The sequence below is a fragment of the Plectropomus leopardus genome, chromosome 15 (assembly GCF_008729295.1).
Source record: "Plectropomus leopardus isolate mb chromosome 15, YSFRI_Pleo_2.0, whole genome shotgun sequence".
NCBI classification, from domain to species: Eukaryota; Metazoa; Chordata; class Actinopteri; order Perciformes; family Serranidae; genus Plectropomus; species Plectropomus leopardus.
The window spans coordinates 23,376,167-23,400,389 of record NC_056477.1 but is presented as its reverse complement, the minus strand read 5'-3'; the positions used below and the strand labels follow the sequence as shown (position 1 = coordinate 23,400,389).

At 38.9% G+C, this 24,223-nt stretch overlaps 1 protein-coding gene across 1 annotated transcript in view; it reads right to left on the bottom strand.

Annotated features, from left to right (window-relative positions):
* cdh23 (cadherin-related 23) overlaps positions 1–24,223 on the bottom strand; it is a 227,593-nt gene that overhangs the window by 113,322 nt on the left and 90,048 nt on the right. Inside the window, exons 9-12 of the mRNA XM_042501637.1 lie at positions 17,944–18,056; positions 15,924–16,112; positions 7,728–7,877; positions 6,822–6,980 (exon numbers count right to left, since the gene is read on the bottom strand). Coding sequence (XP_042357571.1) covers positions 6,822–6,980; positions 7,728–7,877; positions 15,924–16,112; positions 17,944–18,056 — 611 coding nt within the window. The remainder of the gene's footprint in view (positions 1–6,821; positions 6,981–7,727; positions 7,878–15,923; positions 16,113–17,943; positions 18,057–24,223) is intronic.

Genomic DNA, 24,223 nt, shown 5'->3' with positions numbered 1-24,223 from the left:
TAATTTATAACCTTCTGCTAGAAGCATTTATCATTGTGCCTTCGCCCTAAAACATACAGCATCTGCACAGAGCCCATAAAACACACAGAGTGGCATTGGTAGAAGACACTCATCCAAAACGAATGTCTGATACATTTTCACCAACCACCAGGATAAGGGAAGGTGCAGGTAAACTGTACTTCTATATGCATATTTAGACCTGCAAATATCCTCTTCAAATATATTATCTGAGGTAGAGCCTGATGGGTAGAAAGAGCTTGAGTGTAATTCGAGCAGAAACAGACTGGAACCACAGAGTGGATCAATGCAACACCTGAAAACCATTAGCAATCTAATGGTAAAACAGACAAAGGGGAAAACAACAATAACTGAGGGCATACAATAAATAAGAAATGAAAGAGGGAAAATTCTCTGAAACCCAAGGAGAGAAAATCAGAGTGATTCCACTGATACGAGCAGCTGCATACTCTCCAGGGTAAGCAAGAGACCGAAAGAGAGTGAGAGAGGGAAAAGGACCCAGACAAAAGAGTAAATCACAATAAATATTTATAATGATAAGTAATGCTGCAGACCATAAATATTAAACAGCCACTGCCTCTGTGTGTGTGTGTGTGTGTGTGTGTGTGTGTGTGTACGTGCTCGTATGTTAAGCATAAGTGTCCACAGGGATGCAGCAGCGGGCACCGAGTAATGCATCGTCTAACATTGTACATAAGCTCTGATCAGATGAGCTATGAATATTAACCCAGACAAAGCATTTCAATTACATTATCAGGTCGCCTGCTTGGCACTTTTTAAAAACAACTGGGAACCAACATGCATAATTTCAATTAGCATAAACATTGTACAGACCCCACCCTTCTTACATACAAACCATCTTCACCACATTATTGATTTACTACGCAACTGCAAAAACACTTTCATGCTATGGAAAAAACACACAGTATCAACGTCTTGAAAATAACTACTTCACTGTGAGAGAAAGTAATAACAGCCTTATAGTTACTGTAAGAGCAGAGGATAAAACCCTAAATGATGATCTCTGTTTGTCTTACAGTGGTTATTTACTAATTTGTTTGCACTTTAGTCACTTGATCTTTGGCCACATATATGAGTTGGTTTTCAACACTGAAGAATGTTCCCAGATCAAGATGTGATATGTAGAAATTCTTGTATACAGAAGTATACAAACTAAGGATACACAATATTGGATTTTTTGCAGATATCCAATGTGCCAATATATGATAACCAATACAATAACAATATATCCACTTTTGTCCCACGTAATTTTAGTAATCATCAATGCTCTTCTGTAGCAGAATTAACATCATATTATGCATCTTTTTGTGATGAGCATCTTCTTGTGATGACCCATCAGCAGATGGAGATATGAATACAATGCTTTTCAGTGAATGGTATATTAATTCAATGTGCAAAATAAGAATAACACCTCAAGTTATGGTTGATTTTTTTGGTATATGCTCAACATGTCAATAATAATAATTATTAAAAATATTGTTTTTTGATATTGGCAGAAATCAGCATGTTGGCCAATTTTAATATTTCATTTTAAAGCCAATATGTGAAAATACCGATGATGTGCTCATATTATCGTGCATCCCAAGTACAAACAAATACACCGTGATGATACCACTGTGTACATTCAATGAGTGATGTAAAATACATAAACCACAAGGAGTTATACACTTGAGCTATTTCTTGCTCGTGCACTGTGACCTCCAAGAATGTTGTCGTGACAGTGAGGTTTAAGAGCTCATTAATAAGCTTCAGAGGTGCTGGTGGAAAGTGAGTGTGTTTTTGAGCTTTGGAGTGAGCCAGGATGACTGTTCCCCCCTGCTACCGGTCTTTATGCTAAAATAGCTAATTGGCTCCTGGCTCCAGCTTAATGCACAGACATGAAAGTGATGTGAGTTGTGTCAATCCTCTCACTCAACTCTCTGCGAGAAAGAACATAAGCATTTTTTCCACAATGTCTAACTATTATTTTAGAGTTCACTGGAGTGCGTGTGTGAGACTGTATATTGAGGAGGGCTGGCCGGGCCACCTTGAGAGATTAAGAATGGAGGAGTTGTCCTCCTTTTGGTGCTAAAACATAATTTGGCCACCATCTGCTGCACCTCACAGCCATCTGACAGAGAGCACCGAGAGGCTCTTCTCAGCCTTACAATCTGCTTATATTGTAATGCCTTGAGTTGTTCACTGCACTTAGGCAAGCAGACAGTTTGAACTGCTGGAAGAGATTGGGTGAGACAGGTACAAAGAGAATCTCGAAAATGAAAAGCTGCCCGCAAATCAAATGAGACTTGAAAGGACGGATACAGAGAGCTGTAATATAAAGTTCAGAATAAAATAAGCTCAACTTAAGTATAAATGTAATACAAGTTCTGTAATAACAGAAGCAGTTGTTAGGGGCCTCATGCATTAATTTAGTAACAATGAACACTTCAACTCAAACTGCTTTTCTACAGCTGGTGAGCCAGTAGATTTGTCCTTCACAGTGGGGTGATGGACAGGTTGAGTTATTATTTTACCTGGTGCTGACTCACAGGAGTGGGTTGGAAAGTGCTCTAGCACAAGGCTGAATGTAATCAGGCTAGTTTGACATTTCTGTACTCTGTACTTCAAAATTTATGGTTAAAACCGGTGATATGCCGGAAATATGATTATATTTACAGTGGGGACATTTCTTTCTTTCATTTCTTTCATCTTTTACATCTCCTCCATCGACGCCAAAAACATGTAGCAGGATTTAGCATCACCGTAAATTTCATTTCTTCTTATACTATGTTTAAGTAAAACGACAATAAAATTACCTTGTACCTTTTACCTTGTATTTCTCCGCTCCCACTTCTGCCTACGAAAAATGGTGCAGAAAACTAGCAGTTTGAATAGGATTTAACTTTGTATTAATTACTCACCCAGTGTTTTGTTGAATTCCTAAAAAAGACTCTTTTTTTCACATGCCAGCACAGTGAACAAGGGATCCAAAAACTGAGAAAATTCTTGATGAACTTAAGTCAAAAACTGAGGAAATTCTTGATGAACTTAAGTCATAGCGGGCCACATTTAATGATAGCAAGTCTTTATCAAAACATCAATTTACAAACACTCATACAAGTCATGCAATACAATCACCAAAACACATTTTAGCTGAAACCTTACTTTTTTAAAACACTTCCGCATACAACAGTGCACCTGGGCAAGCACATGCATTTGAAACTTGCTTTATATTCTGTGTGAGAATGTTCATGCCCAAGTGCTTTAGTAAGATTTTAGCAAAAATGCATGCTTGGAAAATACTGAGCACACAACTGGATAAATGAGACTTAGATTATATTGCATGAGTTGTGTGAGAGTTTGTAAAGTGATGTTTGGATTATGTTATTATTTATTCATGTTAATACCACTGTCTATATTGTGCAAATCAGATCTATAGCAAATATACCAATTTCATATCATACCTCTGGCTGTTTATTCTGCTTAAAATTGCCTACTGTTGTATAGCACAGAGTGTAATTACAAGTAACAGTACTTGTAATTACACTCTGTACTATAAATTTTACAGTTATAAATGTACTGCTTACCATGTTCATACTGTGCACACTGTATATATTTTAGCATATTTATACACAGTGTTTATACTGCTTATAATGTATCCAGTGAATTTATACCCCTTATTGTTCATTCCAATTATATTCATTCTATATTTGTTTTTTGCATATCCTCTGTGCATTACTCTGCACTTTACTGCTTTTTGCACTTCTGGTTAGATGCTAAACTGTAATTCGTTGTCTCAGTGCCTGTACTCTGTGCACTGACAACAAAACTGAATCTAAATTAAAAGCCCAAACTTCTTTCTTTGCTTTACTCTCTAACTTATTTTATACAATACATAGATGAAATGTCCATTCCAAAATAAATATCTCATTATTTGCACAAACACGAGTGTGGCGGCTGCGGCTTGTTTGATCGTACTGCAGCATAAAAATAAACAGTCTCAGCTATTTTCAGTGGATTACAACCGCTGTAACATGCTGTCTAAATTACTAATGAACTAAATTATGACAGACTCACATAAGTAAACAAGTCTGTTCAAACACATTACTGAATGCACACACAAGCACACGCACATAGTAAATGGTGATCTTATGGGATAACAAATGGAGAAAGGCTTACACTGACCCATGACTTTGTCTAGTTTTAACCATATGTTGACCTTGAGATTGCTGTGTGTGTATATATATGTGTGTTCATTTCTATTTCTTGACCTCAGACAGAAGCTAGCTGAGTGTGAGAAACATCTGTTTAATCTCTCTGTGTGTTTTGTCTCTATAGTGGCATCTCAGAGGGCTTGAGTGCCACTGGTGTGTGTGAGCAGGTCAGAGTATCAAAACCCTCATTTAACTGTGTATATGCAGTATGTGAGTGCTGCCATCCGTGCCAGTGCAGCCCTCACTGAGAGCCGTCACATCTCATTCTATTTACAGCCCATTCACTCTCTACAGCCGGCAATCAGGATTCCGGCGGGCTGCGCGCTCCAGCACGAGGCCAACATCAGCCAGACTTATCGGGTGTTAGACTGCCCTGCAATTTCCATTTCATGAGCACCCAGTCTATAAACACTATTGATTTTCAAACTGCTTTTTGCACTTGTATCTAGTGGATTGTGGGCGTTCTGTCACAGGAATGACTGGTAATGAATAATAATGCAGAATTATAGGGAGATGGTGGGAGATTTTTTTTTTTTTTCTGATCTGGTTTAAGTAACAGCTGCTGATTGGGAGAGCAGCTGAGAGTGAGCTCTGCTGCATGGTGGTGCTGTGAGGACATGAGGTGGAAGGGCCTCAAGGACACTTCAGCTGGGACAAACTAAACAAAGGCTGCAATAACAGACCTGGAGGGTATTAACAACATAATTCTTCATAATTCTTAAGCCCTGTTCTAATTGGATTAGTTTGAATGGAGGTGGTCCTGACATTTTTATTGACATGACAATGAGACATTTTAAGATTCTCTGATAATAGTAATCCAGTTTGAACTGATATTTCTGTAATGCTTTTTTGCAAGTAGGAAAATAATTAAAGGAGCAGAAAAAGAAACTTTATGTCTGAGCTATAGGAAGCAATTCGAGTGTAATCACAGACAAAATTATTCTCTAGAATTACATTCACCGCACACATACAAACTAAACTGCCCTGAAATTAGCGTATAAGTAATTTAGTTTGACTTGAGGACTTTCTGACTATGTTGTGGTTAATTCATCCTGAAGTGGTCATAATAATTACTGTGTTGGTAGTAAATATTTAATTCTGCTTTTACGCAAATTTGCGTAGTTATGTTTAAGCAGGATTTGAGACCAAGCCACAGTTGAACCACAGGAATACTTCAGCTATAAAATGATCATTTGTATATCAATAAGTCACGCTGTGTTACCTTGAATTCAGAAAGGAAACTTTGTTTTTCTTGCACACCTCCATGGAAATGGCGTACACACTGATGGGAATTAATGGGCGATCACATTTAACAATAACAAAACTAAAACTGTAGACTTTTATAAACAGCTGGAGGTATTATATTAAAGTGGTGTCTCTGCTGTAGATCTGATTTGAACATTACAACAGTGGTATAAATTTGAACAAATAGAAAGTTCTATAGTTAAGGAAGACTTCACCCACAAAATATTAATTTGTGAATCAATTACTCACCCTGTGTTACTTTGAATTTGCGTAGAAGATATTATTTTTGTCGCATGCCTCCACGCTGAATGAAGAATCCGGAAAAAGTAAACATTCTTGATGAATTGAAGTATTTGGGGGCCACTTAAAATGACACAAACTTTATTAAAACATCTGTTTAATACTGCCACACAACTTGTGCAGTATAATCCAGGTCTCATTGATCCAGTTGTATGCTCAGTACTTCCCAAGCACATGCATCATCACAGAAAAATCTTGTCATTGGAGTCTGGCTTTGAAGAGAGCATAGACAAGTTTCATTTCAGTTCACTTTGAAAAGTAAGATTGAAGTGAAAAAGCATGTGTTTAGGAAGTACTGAGCATATGACTGAATTAATGAGACTTGGATTATATTGTACAAGTTGTGTGAGAGTTGGTAAACTGATGTAAAAAACAGTCAATAAATCAATATGTTTGGCATTTTTCAGGGAGGCATGCGGGATGAAAGTTTTCTTTATGAATTCAAGGTAACAATGACTGATCATTTGTAGGACTAATAAACATACAAATGATCATTTTATGTGTGAAGTATTCCTTCAAAGACAACCTGTGGCTCCGCTGTGGCTTGGTCTCAAACCCTGTTGGAACGTAATTATGCAAATCTACAGAAAAGCAGAATTAAGTATTTACTACCAAAGTAGTAATTATTACTGCCACTTAGGTTTGAATTAACCACAACATTGAACATTTTAAAGATACCTAAGTTACCAACATGGTCATATGGTATCATAAATACACAGGATCTCAGCATTGGTGAGATTTTCATTTCTCTATGTTTGTGCTTTAGTCTGAAGCAGCCTAACTTGAGTCACCATAAATCACAGCTCATATGGTAAAGTCCCAGTGGTTTACTGGGTCACATGGGGTAAACAAACAAGCCAAGATTTCATTCCCAATAAAACAAGCCCCATAAAAGTTACAAGTACAAAATCAGGTTTATAGTAATCTATTTGGATTCCTGTTAAATTTCCCCTCAGGAATAAATCACAAGAATCCAATGTGTCATTTATCTCATTCTCAGCTCTGCGCAGAGCAAATTGTACAAAGGTTGCCTAAGATACTCACCAGGATACGCAGCAGTGAGGTACCAGGGGGGGTGTTTTCAGGGAGGCTGATGTTGTACAGCGGTCTGCTGAAGATGGGCCGGTTGTCATTCTCATTGATTAACTCAATAAAGACACGAGCAAATCCCACATGGTCCGACATGGACTCATTGGCATAAAGCTGAGGAGAGGCACAAGGACAATACTTACACTAAAGATTTAAATACAGCCTTAGCTATTATAATTCAGTTAAAAAAGAAATTGTACAGGTTTAACATTCATTTATCTATATGAAATATTAACATTTTTAGGTGGCATTCTTAAAAATGCGTAATTTGTTTTCGTGCTAAAGAAGTTACTGTTGTATAAAAACTGATTTTAGATTTAGAGATTTTAAATTGTACACAGAGCGAGGCACCCTCTGGCTCTGTAAACCACTCAGGGGTAAATTGAGGTAAGGAAATACCAATTTCACTGTCCAAACAAAGCTGCAGTGTCTTGAAAGTGATACAGCCCCGTTCTGACTGAGCCTTGAGTCCAAACAAATAAAAACAAGTTGCAACAAATATAGTGATGCAACATTCAGTCTTGTTGCTAATAATCAGTCCTTGGTCCAGAGTTCAATCGAGGGCAGTCTCACAGACGGACAACAGAGCTGATTTATTTAAGTGCTCAATGCTTGGTCATCAAAGGAAGATTACTTCTTATTCCACTTTGTATCTTCACAAAACAAACTGTTGGACATTTAACCTGATTGAAAATCCTACCTGTATAGAAATATTAGCTAGAGCGCTGTGGAATGAATACTCTCTCATAATGTGGGTTTCTATTTTTAGAGTCTTAGGAAATGAAGGCAATACCAGTATTCACGCTCTCATGTAAATGTCCAAATGTGCACTGCATGAATACTTAAAAGATAAACACTCACTGAGAAGCTGTAGCTGCGAATGTGTTCGTAGTCCAGTGGCATGGCCACCCTCATTCTGATGTCGGCACGCCCCTGTACCGCTGTGGGGGAGATGGTGAAGTACTCTGAATTGTTTCCTGTCAGAAACACCTGGAACATGCTGTTCACCCCCTGCCATAAAAAAATAAGAAAATTGTGAGAATAGAAAAACACAGAAAAAAAGGGGTTGTTGAGAGATAGAGCGAGGGCAGGTGTTGATATATATATATATATATCCGTCTAACCTTCTCCTGAAGAATGTAGATGATAAAATCTGCTACAGTATATCTATACAGTTTTTATGAATAATTACCAGACAAGGATACTATTTCTTTCAAAGGTACAAATATTGTACATGAAGCTAAAGGTTTTCAAAACCCTGATTCCCACCAAAATATTAGTCTCTTTTTCAAAAACATCAAGCATTTTGATGGTTGTCATATTCAGAATTTCTAACACTGACTCTACAGTTGAAAGATAATCTTAAATTTAACAGGTGAACAGTAGCTCGAGGTCAAACGTCAGGCTATTATGTTAGTCCAATAATAAAACTGATCTTATGATAGAGAAGAGCTTTGAAAAACAATATTTCAGAGAGGTGTGCACATGTGAGGGAGGGAGAGAGTAACAGAGTTGTGTGTGTGCGTGTGCGTGCCTGTGTGTGTCTGTTAGTGTCTGACTGCATGTCTCAACAGTAGGTTGATAGATTCAACTAATGCAAAGTGGCGGGCACACGAAAGCACACTAAAACGTGCTGTTGTACACTGTTGTGATGCAGAGAGGCAAAATAACTGTACTAGGTAAATACCTGAATGACTCAAATGACTAGATTTCCCAGAACATTGTCTACATGAGTTACACTTTTGCTTTTTGTGTGCGTTTTTTAAACAAAATGCAGTGGATAATAGATGTTCTCTATAATGATGCTGATTATGAGGCTTCACAGTCAGCATCAGCAGGGAAACCAGCGTCATTCACTCTAATTAGTTGTGTGCAAGAGTTCTCTTGATGTTCCCTGCATACTGCATACTTTATTAGGAGTGTGAGAAAATATTAGTTTATTTAGTGTTGCAATATCATGCTTTGTCAAGCTGTAATAAATATCAAAAATACTTTGGACTTTTTGTTAATAGTTTAATTAGTTTCATTTTGTGTTGTCTTTTAAACCCCTGACTGGAATATAGCAGTGCTGTAATCTTCATCCATTTGACTCTTTTCACTGCAATGCATTTAAATGCAGATCCCATTGTTCTGATTGCAAAAAAAATTAACTTTTTAAACTCAGATTCGATCAATATACTAGTGCGTTCTTTATACTTTGACAGTTTCATTTCCCCAAATTACATTTGAGAAATTGAAATATGTCACCTTGCTTACAGCATCAGTGTATTGAATCACAATCTTTGTATCATGATACGTATTGCTAAATATACATATACAATATACAATATACACAGCCCTCTCCTGTATACCATCCCATAAGTGAATCAGGAGTTCAATATTAGTAGTGCACAATAATATCAGCATGTCACCAGTATCGGCAGACATTGCCTTTAAAATTAAGTATTACAATAAGCCAACACGCTGATTTCTGCCCACATGACAAACCGATATTTTTATTTATTAATTTAAATTTACAAACTGAAAATGTACAAAACATCAGTCCTAAGCTGAAGTAGTTTCATAATTTGCACAATGAATTACTATTATATACATTGAAAAACATTGTGTTTCATGTCTCCATCTGCTGGTGGGTCATCACGACAAGAGTATACATAATATGATGTTAATTTCACTGCAGAAGAGCCCTGATGATGACTAAAATTAGGTTGGGAAAAAATTGGATATATTGATATTGGTAGTGATTATTGGCAAAATAAGTGTTACATATCAGAATATTGGAGATTGGCCAGAAAATCTAATGTTGTATATCCCTATTCAATATATAGTAAACAGTGGTGAACACTTAGACAATTAACAACAACACTTAGGCAATTACAAAGAGTGTGTTACTACTGCTGTCTGGAATATGCTCGTAAAGACGCTGTTAACAGTAGTGGGGACACTAACCCTCAAATTGTTTCAGGCTCCAGTACACATTTGACCTGGAGAGCTTTGCTGACATAAGAATAAAATGATGGTCCATAACAACATGTTCATCATGTCTCCTCATCTGAATTCCTGTTTATCTCCTCTACATAAAGCCTGCACTGTACTGACTCACATTATGTAAATGACCATTTGAATGCAACATCAAGTAAATGATGATACTGTACACAGTATGTCCAACTGGGATGATTACTCCGCCAGTAAAGAGGCTTAAAATCATGGTGTGGTCAGAATACTTTAAAAGGGGTTTAGAAAAAGGCATTTTTTATAATTAGTAACATAATTAATAATAATAATAATAATAATAATTCACTGGATTCCCAAAGACTTTAATCTAGTTCAAGATTCAAGTTAAAAAAAAAAAAAATTTTCTCCAAAAGGGGCAAATTCTTGTGCAGCCAGCAGAAGTGCATTAGTGCATACAACGCATGAAATAAAAAAACAATACATTTAAAAATCACACAGAATCATTTAAAAAAAAAAAATCAATGACGGCAGGAACAAATGATAATGAGAATACTTTTGATATAAAATATTGCCCTTTATACTAAAAAATTGACACAAATTTGAGTTTCACAAATGTTCCTTTTTCGGATCTCAAAAACATTTTCAATGCAAATAAAAAGCATTTTTTGCATTTTTACTGTTTACAGAAACAGCACTGCCACAAACTACAGGTGTACTATGTGGAGCACTTGCCAAAAATGTTAATCTTCACTTTTCAGTGTAAATAAAAAGGAATATAAACTTTGTAAACTGGTTATCATGAAAAAAAAACTTAAAAAATTTAAAAAGGCCATATTTGGGATGCCCAGTGGCTCGCATGAAGGAGCAGGTGCCTTGTGTACAGGAGCCATGTCCTTGCCACAAGCGGCCATGGATTCAATACCTGCCCCTGCCCTTTGCTGCATGTCAACCCGTCTCTCTCCCCATTTCACACTCTAGCTGTCCTGTCAAATAAAGGTAGAATACCCCCCAAAATCTTTAAAAAATAGCCCTATTTTTAAAACATGATCAAAATGTGATCAAGCAATCCATGACAATATAACAACAATCTGATTACTTTTTTAAAATGTAATCTGGGCTGAATATAGTTACTTGTAATTGCCTTTATCAAATAAAATTCAAACTTCTTTTTGTAATCCGATTACATAATACAGATTACATGTAATCCATTACTACTCAATCATGGTTGAAACTGTGTGCTTTATGTATCATAGTGTGCATGTTATGAAAGAAAAATGGGACATGATGTGATCCCTGATGACAACCATAACTATCTAACTCAACACAGAAACACGTGTCTGGGTTTGGTTTCAGGCTCTCAACATTGTATGTTGAAAAGACAATGTAAGATGAGTTGAGCATGCAGTCTGATTTAAACATTTTTACTGGGCTCTGTATTACTGGCTGGGTCTGTATGGCTGAGTTAGTATCTACTGATTAGTGGTTTGATAAAATCCTGAATAACCTCTCAAAAAAGAAATCAAATTCAACTTTCACTTACTTTCCGATCTGAGATAAATCCCTCAGTGCAAAGGCATCGTGGGTAAATATAAACCAAGTCAGGGTCAAATTGACATCACAGCCCAGAGAAGCCTGTGGCTGTCTTGAGCTGAGAAAACATCTCTAGATCCCTCCTGCCTTTATATATATATTTATATATATATATAAAGCTGCAGGGCGGCCAATCACGTAGCCATTGTGGCAGACAGAGGAAGACGGGTGCGGTGGTCGATTGGCATTATGCTGGCGTTTGAAATAGCCCCCTTGTTTTTGTTTTCATCTCTGGGAGAACCATTGTGGCTGATGACTCCTATTTAAAAGACCATCCAATATGCAGGGATGTCACCTCAAACTGCCCATAAACGTAATTGCCCGTCCATTTGCTTCTGCCTTTAGAAGCCCCCAATAAAAGCACCCTGTCAGACGCGACTGCCACAAAGTTTAGTGGCAAGTTCCAGCAGCAAAAGTTTTTATAGATGCTAACCGAGCAGAAGGGGATATGAAGGGAGCGACAGACAGAGAGAGAGGTAACTACCACTTGTGTCATAGTCAAAGAAATGAAACGTCTGTTTGTAATCCCTCACACTTGGAAAAAGTGAGATTAAAGCGCAGGTGTAGCGGAGTGTGAACGAGTGTGTGTATCGGCACTTACATGCAGGTTTAAAGGATCAAAACACCAATACAAAACTGCAAGACAAAAAAAAAAAAAAAATTCTTGTAGGTTTTACTCCTTGGAATAGATGTATATGTGGCACTATGGCAGCAGTGTAACAATGCAAGAATGGTGAAGTGCAGGGAAAAGTCTCCATCGCTAAACTTCCTTTCAAATTTTTGCATAAACCCTGCTTCTTGAGATCCTCTTCAAGCATTTTGTCTTATGACGAACAAGCAGTGAGCTGTGGCTGCTAACAGTCTGCTTCTGAGGGAGTGCTTTCTAATGCAGCATCCATGGTGAATCTGATTAAAGCCATCTCAGAATTACCATAGCTATTCCTCAATTTGCGGTGAGCAATCTTATCTTGGAGATACTGTAATGCTCGGCGGCTGGGAACCTCCCCAGACTGAGTGCTGCTTCGTCTAGTGGTAAAATGTTGGATGGTAACCTCTGAGGGACCTCTTATCACATGCCAGGTGTCTGGGTCGTCACCCCACCTGCGTGTAGCAACGCACTCGTGGTACTCCCCCTCTCCCTCACCACTGCAACACACCATCCTTGGAGTGAATAAACAAACTCTCTGCTAAATGCTCCTGATATTTCTCCTTCAAGTACTTCCTTTCTCTCAGTCTGCTGTTCTCTATGTTTCTTCCTGCTCCACCAATTATTCAGACTTCTAGTTTTGCTCCATTGCAGGCTACTTTTTGTCCAACCATTTTTCTTAGAGCTCCTCTCCTCTCCTTGTGTCTGTCTCTCTTTACTCTCCACCTTTTTCTCTATCCACTTGACTTGCAGTTATCTGTCAAATTCCACCCTGGCGGCTGCTGTGCCTGAATCAATCAGAGTTGACTAGCTTTCGGCTTATCTGCACCCTAGGTGATTGATTTTCCTCGTTAGGTATAATTTGATGCTCTATCCCATCTCTTCCAGAGCAAATTAAATTGTAGTCGAGTCCAATGCGCTGGTGTGAGCGAGCATGTGCACATGTGAGAGAGATGGAGAGGGGAGAATGAGAGAGACAAGAGAGCGAGCATAAAGTGAAAAAGTGTCTCTGTGTGTGTTGGCGTCTGCGTGTGTGTGTGTCACCACAGTAGGTTGATAGATACAACTAATGGGAAGTGGCGGACACGCAAAAGCACACTAAAGTGTACATTGCTGCTGACAGTACACACATACACACACACACACACACACACACACACGCACACTGCTGCCATGTGCTTAGTTTCATAGAGTGGCTGATGTTCTTTTTGGCTGATGCATTTATAAACCAGATAAATCCAAACCAAGAAATGAATTCACAAAATGTACACCACTTGCATGTAGCTCTCTTTGTAGAGAGATCCCATCTGAGCAAATCAAGAGTGAAAAATGTCTTACAAATGAGACTAATGAACCCTTTATTGATGCCTTGTGTCGCTGCCAGTTGTTAGTCTCTGAAGTACTCCTCAGTCCCTACAACTGTCAGGTTGTTCATTAATTGTGATAATCACATTATTTGTACGATTAAGTTTTTCTGGCCCTGATCCTGATTCAAATTTTGGGCATCTGCCAATATTGAGTCTCATCCGAAACTTAGATTTACTTGAATGTTAACACTGAAATAACATCCGTAGCCAACTTTATCTCACAGACCTAATTTTCTGTGAGCTACAAATACTGATGATACTGGTTCACAAACTATTGCATTCTTAAATTATGATTTAATGAATAAATGAATTGAATTAATGAATTAAAATAATTGTTCTCCACAGTGGATCCAGTTGGGATCCACTGTTCTACATAATTGCCCACCGGGGGTCCTGCAAGTGAATCCCAAACACATTAAGTCTGTAAAAAATGCATCTTGTTTTGAATTTCTGGCCATTTACTGCCCTGTTCTTGGTATTATTTGGTCTATTAACATGTTGCTCCTTTGCAGTGTTTTTGTGTCATTGACCTTGAAGCATAATATGCACTTTGGGGGTTGCAAGAATATTTACTTTAAGTTAAGTAATTGCACTTTATTCTTGCAATATGTTTTATTTAATTGTGTTATTAGTCCAAACATTGTAAATATTTTGTCAAATAAAATTGAACGTGATAATTTTTCTTATGTGTAGACCTTGAACTAATGACCATGGGAAAAATCTGGACCCCATGGCTGGACCAGTTGGAAAACAACTCCGCTAGAGTATATGTGTCAAATATATGGCGAATGGGTCAAAAGCGGCCCACCAAAGGCTCTGATCTGTCCCCCTGGGTGACTTTGCACACCAATCATAGATGCACATGTGAGGGCTAAGAGGTGTCAGGAGCAAGTGAAACAGTGAGTAGCTACCTTCCCGTAAAATGCTGTTTAGAGTCTTCCACCCTGACTAGAATACAGTTTTCTGAAAAAAACAATGATGGTCATATTTGAGGATATTAAATATTTTGCAAAAAAATGTCAACAGGGTTGGCTGAACCATATTACTAAATCACTGCAAAAACTTTTGATTTGTAAATGGTTTGTAAGGCCGTGTAAACCTGCCTCCTGAATAACTACTACTTTAGACTGATGTGCTGATGCCAGCATTACTACACAGGAGTAGAAATGATTGGAAAAATGTAGATTATATTAGTCGACTGACTAAATGCAAAACAACAAACTGACACATGTATGAAGACATATTGTTGAAATTGCACTTATTTTTCTAAAGAGATCTTAGTCTTTTTATTCTGTCTGTCTGTTTTGTAAATGGATGAACAATTTTAGACTGTACTCGTACTTCTATACAATAAAGAATACTTGTATATTTATTAACGTAGAATATTGTGCAATAGTTTTCCTGGTCTGGCCCACTTGAGATCAAATTGGGCTGAATGTGAGCCATGAACTAAAATGAGTTTGACATCCCACAGCTAGTGAGAATATGCATCACTTTGTAAGTATGGTTGGCACTTAAAAAAAATGTTGTTGAGGTACATCCATCACAAAGGATCTGACAGACACTGGCTGAAGAAAGAACTTTATGCAGATGACAGACAAGTTTGATTTTGGCCCGTTATCAACTTACTCATTGAACTAACATTAATTCTGTTAAATGCTGCCGGCAATATTTGACAATTTAACTCGTGAAAGCAATGATAGGAGATATGTAAGTGTCCAAGCTTAGTGAATCTGTGTATTTTGCCAACCTCTATGTCTGAATTCAGAGTTACTTGCATCGACGCTGCAAACACTTTTTCAAATTCACATGCCTTAAATTTTTACCAATTTATATTAAAATGCTACACTCAAGAGGCCAAGTGTTGTAAAGGAGAACAGTACTGCAGGCTGAGGTTGAACAAAGAGCAGTGTAAAGAAAGGTTCAGATTTTGAGCTGCGTTATTTCATCTTAAACAATCCATTACTTAGGATTGTCCCTTTATAGCCAGCGATACCAATAATCAGTCAAAGACCCTTTAGTTTACTGAGATTGCTTTAAGTTGAGCAGTTTTACTTCACATGGATAGAGAGGCTACTCTTCTGCTTAGAGGTGGTGAGTTACAGCTCACAGGAGGTTAATACGCTGCAGTCTCTGCCTTTTATTTGATATATAGTGTCAGCAAAAAATGTCATTAGCACCGTAAGCATGTTTACATGAATGCTTCTGTCACACTGAACATCCACTGCATCCCGATTAAACTTCACATGGAAGACAAAACAAATTGTCTAATATTCATATTGTACAGCCAAGTCCAATTCCATTGACATCATTTAGTGTCAAATACAGACCTAAATTCATGCCTGGAATTGGTCCTGATGTGAATTCTTAGGACATTTCTACTCATCTCTTTAGATACCAAAGCAGCATGGTGTCACTGTAACCTTATCTGGATAAGAGCATCAACACAATTTCAAGAATGTCATGACTGTGTCAGCCATCAAAATCAGACCCACCCACCTCGTCCTTGTCTTCCGCCTGGATGAAGAGGGGAAGGGCAAAGCCCACTTGAGCCAGTTCGGTGATGTGGACCCGATACTCAGAACTGTTGAACTTTGGGGCATTGTCATTCTTGTCAATTAGCAGGATGGTAAAGGTAGTCATCACTGTCGCATCTGATGGACTGCGATCATCCTTCAACTCTGTGGCCTTATAGAACGCAACAGAGCGAAGCGAAGAGAGAGATAAAGAGACACAGAAAGAGAGAGAGAGAGAGAGTGTGAGATATTTGATTGCATCGAAAATGTCATTTTGGATGGAGGTGGTCAGCACGCAATCTCAGCCAGGTATTTACAACTGTTCATTTATTGGATCAAAGGGTGAATGGACGGCCTCAAAGCAATCATAGAAATAGGCTCAAAGTGAGGCCAAGAGGGGGCCAGCACATGTCCATCCACACATACACACACATACATACACACAATGAGATTTAGGAGAAAGAAGTCCCACTGAGATGACACAATTACACACTCTCTCCTTTCTGGCTGCCCGAGTGTAGAAGATGTGAGGCCTCTGAAATGAAAAAAATAGGAGCGAAAGATAGGAATGGGCAGCTGTGGTCATTTATTGATGGAAGAGTGTCACAAGCAATAGGAGCAGAGGCAAGAACAACATGCTGGTCTCTGGGTAATCAAGGTAGTTTAGCCTCTCTCGTCCCAACGCCACTGAATCATTTGACCTCCACCTCCACACGCTCAGCACTATCTAAGCTGCCTGAAGTTGAGAAATTAGTTGTATTACTATGGCACACCACAATCAATAGCAGCACCACCTAAGAAAGCACAAGCACAGAGAGCGAGAGAAAATGTAGAGGGGGAAAAAATCCATATCTTATAAATACATTTTTGGGCGACATTTTTTCGTTTTCAGCACTTTTGCTTATTCTACCTTTCTTCTTTGTAATTATTGATTTCAATTAAAAAGATAGACTGAGGCTGGAATATGTAAGCCAGCATCTTTTCTTTGTATTAAACCTTAGAGCCAGTTGTATCTCAATGTTGTATCTCTCATAAAAAATGTCATACAATGTGCTTGTTATGAGAAATAACTGAGTAAAAATGAGAGCTAGTGATGCCATTAGGTGCTCTTCAAGGCCATTTATTGTGCTGTGCCGGTGCGAAATGATTTGACGTAACATGCCATCAAAATCCCCAACGTAACATTGCAGTTACACGGGAGAAACTATGTCTTTGATCGCAAATCCTTCCACTTTCAGTTGCACTTGGAAATCCATTTCATGCACCCTCTCACACCCTGTGGGAACCACTCAGCGTACAATACTGGAAGAGAGGAAATGACAAAAAGGAAAAGTGGTGGAGTGGACAAGGTGGGAAGGCCGTGGGTGGGGTGAGAGGGCAGGACTGACATGCTAAAAAGCCAAGTGCGATAGATTTTAGGCTCAGTGGAGGGACGCAGGGATTCAGCGGCTGCACCTGTTTCAAACAAGAGAAAAAAGGAAGTGAGGGAGGAACAAAGGAGCCCTGAGCACCGACTCTAAATCCCGTTCCTTTATCTTGTCCTCCTCTGCTCCTCCTGTCCTCCCTGGCTGCTGGCTGTTCACTGAACTCAAGTCTCTGAAGGGGACATTATCATAGAATCACAAACGCCTTCACTGACAAGTCCAATAATGGTGCTTGAATTTGTCTAGGTCACATTTGTGCAGAGGCATATTGACACAGCATCTATAAACTGTTAAAAGTTCTGCAGATCTTTTGCAGTATGTTGACCTTGACATTTTTAATCATAACAGTGTGCATCTACCTCAAAAACTGTCACAATATGTACAGTAGAAGTTGGGGGTGAAGTTCTGCATTTAGTAGGTATTCTGAGACAATAAAACCCAGACTCTGCACTGATTTAATGCACTATCATATTAAAGCCCTTTCTTGATCCACTGGTGAAACAGATTTCGATCCCCCTTCTAGGCTGCGACAGCCCCTCCACCCTCCTGACCAACTGCGCCCCTCACTCAGAAGCTCACCTTGACAGTGAGAGTGAAACCTGCTGAGTAGAGCGGGTTTTCTCTGTCCAGCTGGCCATTCACTGTCAGGGACCCGCTGATGTAGTCCAGGGCAAAAACGCTGTTGGTGTTCCCTGGATGGATAGATGGAGAGAGAGACAGAGATAAGAAAGTCAGAGGGACAAACGAAACTGGCGTTGTGGATAATTCAACATAACCCCTGGGATGCAGCGAGGAAGCCTCCGGATGGAGAGGCGCTGGATGAGCTATGTGCACGTCTCTATTTCATGCAATATGGATACGGCTTTTGCTGGGCTTTCTTTTGTCTCTCCACCTGTCTTTGGCTGACCCACCAACCTGTCCACAAGTTGCCTCTCCTGCATTCCTTTGTTTCATCTGTCACCGTCTGCCCTCCCTCCACTGCTTCCATTTCTTTGTCAACTTACATTCACTAAAACAAGTTGTATTGTGATTCTAATTTATTTTCACTTTCTTTTATTGTCACTCAGATTTTATCTTGTCCTTTTTTCCAAGAAAAAAAAACATAAGAAATATTTCCAGGCAATATGACAGTCATCATATCCTGAAAACAGACATACCATGCTATGGATTATAAGCAAGAGGCCTACTAAAGCACTTTATAAATTACATATAATTTACCTCGATTATCAAAACAGACAGCAAAAAGGGGCTAAATTACATTTCAAGCTGTGAGGACAGGTAGGGGGGATCCACCCATTTTATTCCTTATTCCAAAAAATATGGTCTTCATTTTGTCCATCTTGCAATGTCTTTCTCAGTCTTCGTAGGAAAGTCAGTCTTTCCATTTCATGAATCTCTTTGATAATTTCAAGCCAGTTATCTACTGTAGGCGGGTGGGCTTGTAGCCATTTATGAGTGTTTGCTTTTTTGCTGCTACTGTAAGTATTTTCAGTAAGTATCTGTCATTTCCTGTTATTTCTTCTGGCAGGTCCCCAAAGTTAAGTGTTATGCATGTCAGTGGGATCTGCAACCCAGGAATCAGCTGCATGACTCCCCAGATATTTCCCCAAAACAACATCTTTGGGCAGGTCCAGAAAATGTGATGATGATTCACCTCATCAAGCCAACACTTCCTCCAGCATTTATGGTCTGTAGACATGAGATATATTTTTTAATTTGGGAGTGGTAAAAAAAACAAACATTATTCTTCCAGTCAAATTCACCCCAGTACATAGAACAAGAAGTAGAAAAAGAAAATTCACACATTTTCCCATTGCTCAATGTTTTTTTTTTTTTTAATTAAATTCTTTGTCCCATCTCTCCTTGATATGTTTTGTGTTATTTCATTTACCTTTTGCTATTGCCTGGTTAAGTTTTGAAATTACTGATTCATTTTCACTTTCAGTGTTGAAAATGTGGTATTTAACTACTTTAAATATGCTAAGTTTCTGCTCAGAATGGAATCTCATCCCCTCAAAAAGACAATAAGATTGCACACAAGCCTGATACTGTGTGAGCACATTTCTCCTGAACTACATCACTTCACATGGGCTGATGAATTGCATTAACTTTGTCATAGTCCATGCACTCTTTCAAAGAGGAGCGCTTCAAATTATGAACGCTGCACTGTTCTCATTAACAAGTTCAAGTGTGCCTGGTGTTCGCTTTTCACTTCAATTACACAGGTTAAAATATTAGACTGAGACCCACTTGAGTCCTCTTCTCATATTTTCTTATTCCCTCTCTACTTTTTAGAATTACAGTCCTTCTCATTAAGTTTCTCACCGCTCTTACACGCTTCTGTGACACTCTGAGTCTCGCTCCCTCTCAGGCATCTTGTGGTTGTGGCAGTTGCCTGCTAATTGCACCCAGCAGATGGAGACAATAAATGAAAATAAACCCAATCGCCCTAACCCCTCTATTGTTAATGTCCTCTTCACCCCCCCCCCCCCCTGCATCGGCCAACGTCGCACACCCACTTAATTCCCTCGGTCAAGTCCGATGTGTCTCATTCAAAAACACTAAATGCCTTCACAAGCTCATCGAGATTCTTTGTGGCCGTCACACGTGTTGTTGTATGAGACCTGAAGACGCCCCTGTGCAATCTTGAGATAGAGGCAGTTCATACATGTGAATGTTATCAGAGCGATCTGCTCAGTGGAGCAAACAATAGGGCAGACAGAGTTGTATGACAGTCAAGTCCACCTGGAACTAATTCACTTATGACTTGTTAATACAGACGGCTCTCACAGGCTGACAGCACGGCTACTCCTCTGTGCTCCCACATACTGTGTATGTAACAGGATAATCTCTGGGTGAGAAAATGGCAAACATGCTCAAGGAAATCATTCCATGTCAGAGTAAAAGTAGAAATATGTCTGAATATATAAAGAACAATAACGATATCATCAGGTTGAGGGAGGACTCTCTTTACAATTTACATGAAACTGCACCTAAAATGCATTAAGGACAAATTGTGATCTGTTCAGGCACACTGCGTCTAGAGATGATTAGAGACACTTGTGACCACGTTGAACACAAGTGAAATACAAATGTGTTTCATTCCACACACAACAACAACTACTTGTAAGTCAGTAGAAATACTACATTACTATGTGTGACTGTTCTAAACCAACAAGGTAGCAGCGGCTGATGCTGAAGCTGCAGGTCACATGATGATCTCTCTCTCATTTGGCGCCAACACTACTGGTCTCCCTCATCTGTAAAGTGCTCTTCCTGTTGATCACTGTTTTTATTTATTAATTGTTGTAGACCTAGATGAGATGAAGTCTTCCTGACTTGCTCTGATGTATATAATGAAGAAAAATATATTTGCTTTATTTCTATGCCAAAAATGTCTCTGAAAATGAAGACAATATGATAACACAACCCTGTGTAATTGCGATTTTTAAAAATTGATAAACGTTTTTTCATTCTTAAATTTTGACTGGTGGGGGCAGGGCCTGTCTCAACTCCAATCAGCTGAACTGGACAGAGCGATCAGATCTCAGTGGGATTAATGTGGACACCTGAGACACATATAATTGTCATGTATTGGTGAAATCAGGTTAAATTGATGCCTGTATAGAGTTGCCCACAATATAAGCTGTAGAACCAAAGACTTGAAATTTATTAGGAAACCTTTGTACCGTCAATGCTCTGCTTGCCAAATACTGTATATTGTTGTCTTCTTGAAACACAAATATTTCCATCATAGGAGTGGTATTTCTAGAGGACAGGTTTACAAAGGAACTATATACATGTTGTAATTCCCTCAAAGAATTTAGAGAGTAAAATGATATCGCCCAATTTGGGTTTTGGTTCACTCTTACAGAGAAATACAGAGGTGTTATTTTATCTTTCATACTACAAAACTGAGCATATGTTCATTAAAAATGAAGCACGACTTCCAAGGCTGAAATTATCTAAATTTAGAGTGAAGAACTTCTGATGCAAAGCTATCATCTCTCTGAGAACTGCTCTCTTTTATAACTCATTCACTACCTTGGCTCTAATATTATTCAAAAATCAGTTTTGTTGCCAACCAAAAGAAAATACTTTGCCTCTTCTACATGGGAAATGTAAAACAACTGCACGTTTTCAGCCTTTGCCTATGAAAAACAGTCTAATGTCAACATGGTGTTTTAAACTCTGGCTGCACATCAACTTACTCCTCATGACATGGGACAAGACTGATTTACTTAAATGTGAAGATTTTAACAGAGTGAGAGAGTGAGAGAAAGTCTTCTTTCCTGCATGTAGTCACTGCTTAGCACATGTGACAGTTTGTAGTGTGTAAAAACTAAGTTCAACATGCCCCCCCAAAAGCATGTTCTCTGAATTCACATTGTATTTTCACAGTACTTTTTTTGTAAGTAGGGCACACTATGAACTCTGAGCTGCACTTTGAGGGATTTAGAATGACTCTCTTTCAGATAGTTTATAGCTGAGGTCTAGACTCATGAGAAACATGGTCAGATGGTAAGTCTACAGTGCACAACGGCTGGGGTCAACAGATTAACCTGTGCCTGTGTTCCCTACACCCCACTCGCTGCTCTATTATTGCCCTGTGCCTATCCTGGAATGGAGAGGAGGGAAGCTATAGAACAAAGCGCACAGAGGGGGCGTACAGATGGGAGGCAGGCCAGCAGAAAGAGTACAGCCTCTGGGTAATTAGCCTGGATTGAGGCCAAAAGGTGGGAAAAAAAGGAGGGAGCAGAAGGGACAAAAACTACTGATGATTATCAAGCTTACATAATCTATTTAATTGTGAAAAGGGAGAAAATTGTTAATAGGAAACTCAAGGAATGGTCAGGTCAGGACGACATTGTATGATTGTGCCTTCTAAAACACTTCACCTCTTCAATTTTTCCATCAGTTCTGTTTAATGATCATACACCTACAGTGACAGTTTGTTTAGGCTTGTGCTAAATCACTGTATCATAGAGTATTTACAAATCCTGCAGGTATGATTTTCAGTTCCATTAAAAATATGGATACTACTCTTTTTATTAGACTGATACAGAGATGCTGTATTCAGGTGATATATTGTAGTGCAGAGCACGCACCGCCAGAGGTCAGTCTTTACTGGTGAAATAGGCACTCTCTCATATTAAGTGACATAATAAGTTGATTTCCACCAACATCGAAGGGTGCTTTCACAACTACCCTGTTTGGTTCAGTTAAAACGAACTCAGGTTTAGTTGCGCGGTTTGTATGGTTCGCTTCGGCTGGTGTGAAAGCTGTCAATCGATGGTGCGGACCAAACAACCGGGCCGAGACCGCCTAAAAAGGTGGGTTCTGGTCCGCTTTTAAATGGACTCTGGTGTGGTTCATTTGTGGTGTGAAAGACAATGAACCCAGCACTGGATTTTTTGATGGTACATATGGGATTTTTCAATGATTTCAACAGCTAAACCAAAATTCATCTGCTGATTGTGAAATCTGTCTGGGATCTCATAATTGATCCTGATAAAGCTGCGATGGGGACGTGCATAAGCACAGCAGCACTGCGAGTTCGCTTTTACATTATTAGGCCCATTACAATTATTAATCCAGTGAGGTGCCTCTGCTGAGCAAAGTTTTTCAAAACTTATCCTTATTAAAACATACCTGTGTTCTGAAATGGGACGGTGATAGGTCTCTGTCATCAGTAACGATGCAGAACTTTTCAGAAACTGTCAACTAATGACCTCATAATGACCTTGCAGCAGGTAAGGCAGACATATGTGCCTCTGTACACTTGTCAATGACATGTCACATGTTGATATAATAATTACTATGGCCACTAGAGGGTGCTGCCTTACAATAAACATAAATATGGGTCGTAAAAAGCACCTTGACCTATATGATCATTTTTTTTGCTGGTAGGTAGCTGAGCTAAGAAAGATGGCAACTGCAAGAGGTGGGGATAATGTTACAGGACTAGTAAAAAGCCGGCCAGCAACACAAGATTTAGAGAATAAGAGCTTTATTTCAATCAAATCACAGTTGGTGATTATTGGAACAGCGGACCAACTGCCTGGACAACTAACAAGTCAATTAAGCTAGTCTTGGTTTGTTGAAGATACTTGAGTTAGGAAGATGTATTACGTTGTATTTTTGTTTTTAATAATGAGAATAGGTGTAAGAATGTTAATTATAAGAATATTTCCTGTTTGAAATTTCAGCTACCAGCTGTCATTTGAACATGAAGATATGCTTTGTGGAATAGACCTTTTGTTGAAATCACTAATGCTTGCATTTTTCTCAGGAGAACGGTCTCACAGAAACGAAAAATTAACTAGATTGAATTATCTCTTGCAAAAAGACGACCCTATGTAATCAGTATAATAATTCTACAGTAACTGCTTTGGCTACATGGCTTATTTAGGTGTACAAGTTAGATTTAACTTGGGGGGAAAAAACCCTGTCATTTTACATCATGCACTAGTGAAAATACACTGACACATTCATTGCAACATTTCCTTTTTTGCGTGGATGGGAGGAGGCAGGCAGGAGGTTGATGTTGATAATGATTCGTGTTGGTGGGGTAACGGGCATCAGGGACTCAGACCCACTCAGTGTGGGCATCATGCCTCTAAATTGGTTTGTCAGCTTCAGCGGCCTGACTTGCATGCCAATCTACTCCAACAGCCGCTTCTTACCCGGACGACTGGGCACTCACCTGGCCAAGCAACGAGTGGCGTTTACACAGCAACACACACAAACACCTGCAAAAGCACATAAGTGGTGTGCTCTAATGTACATGCGGCGCGGTATTGGCAGACTGTTGGTTCTACTCTCTGGATGCATCCGGTAAAGAGGCTTTGACTCAGTG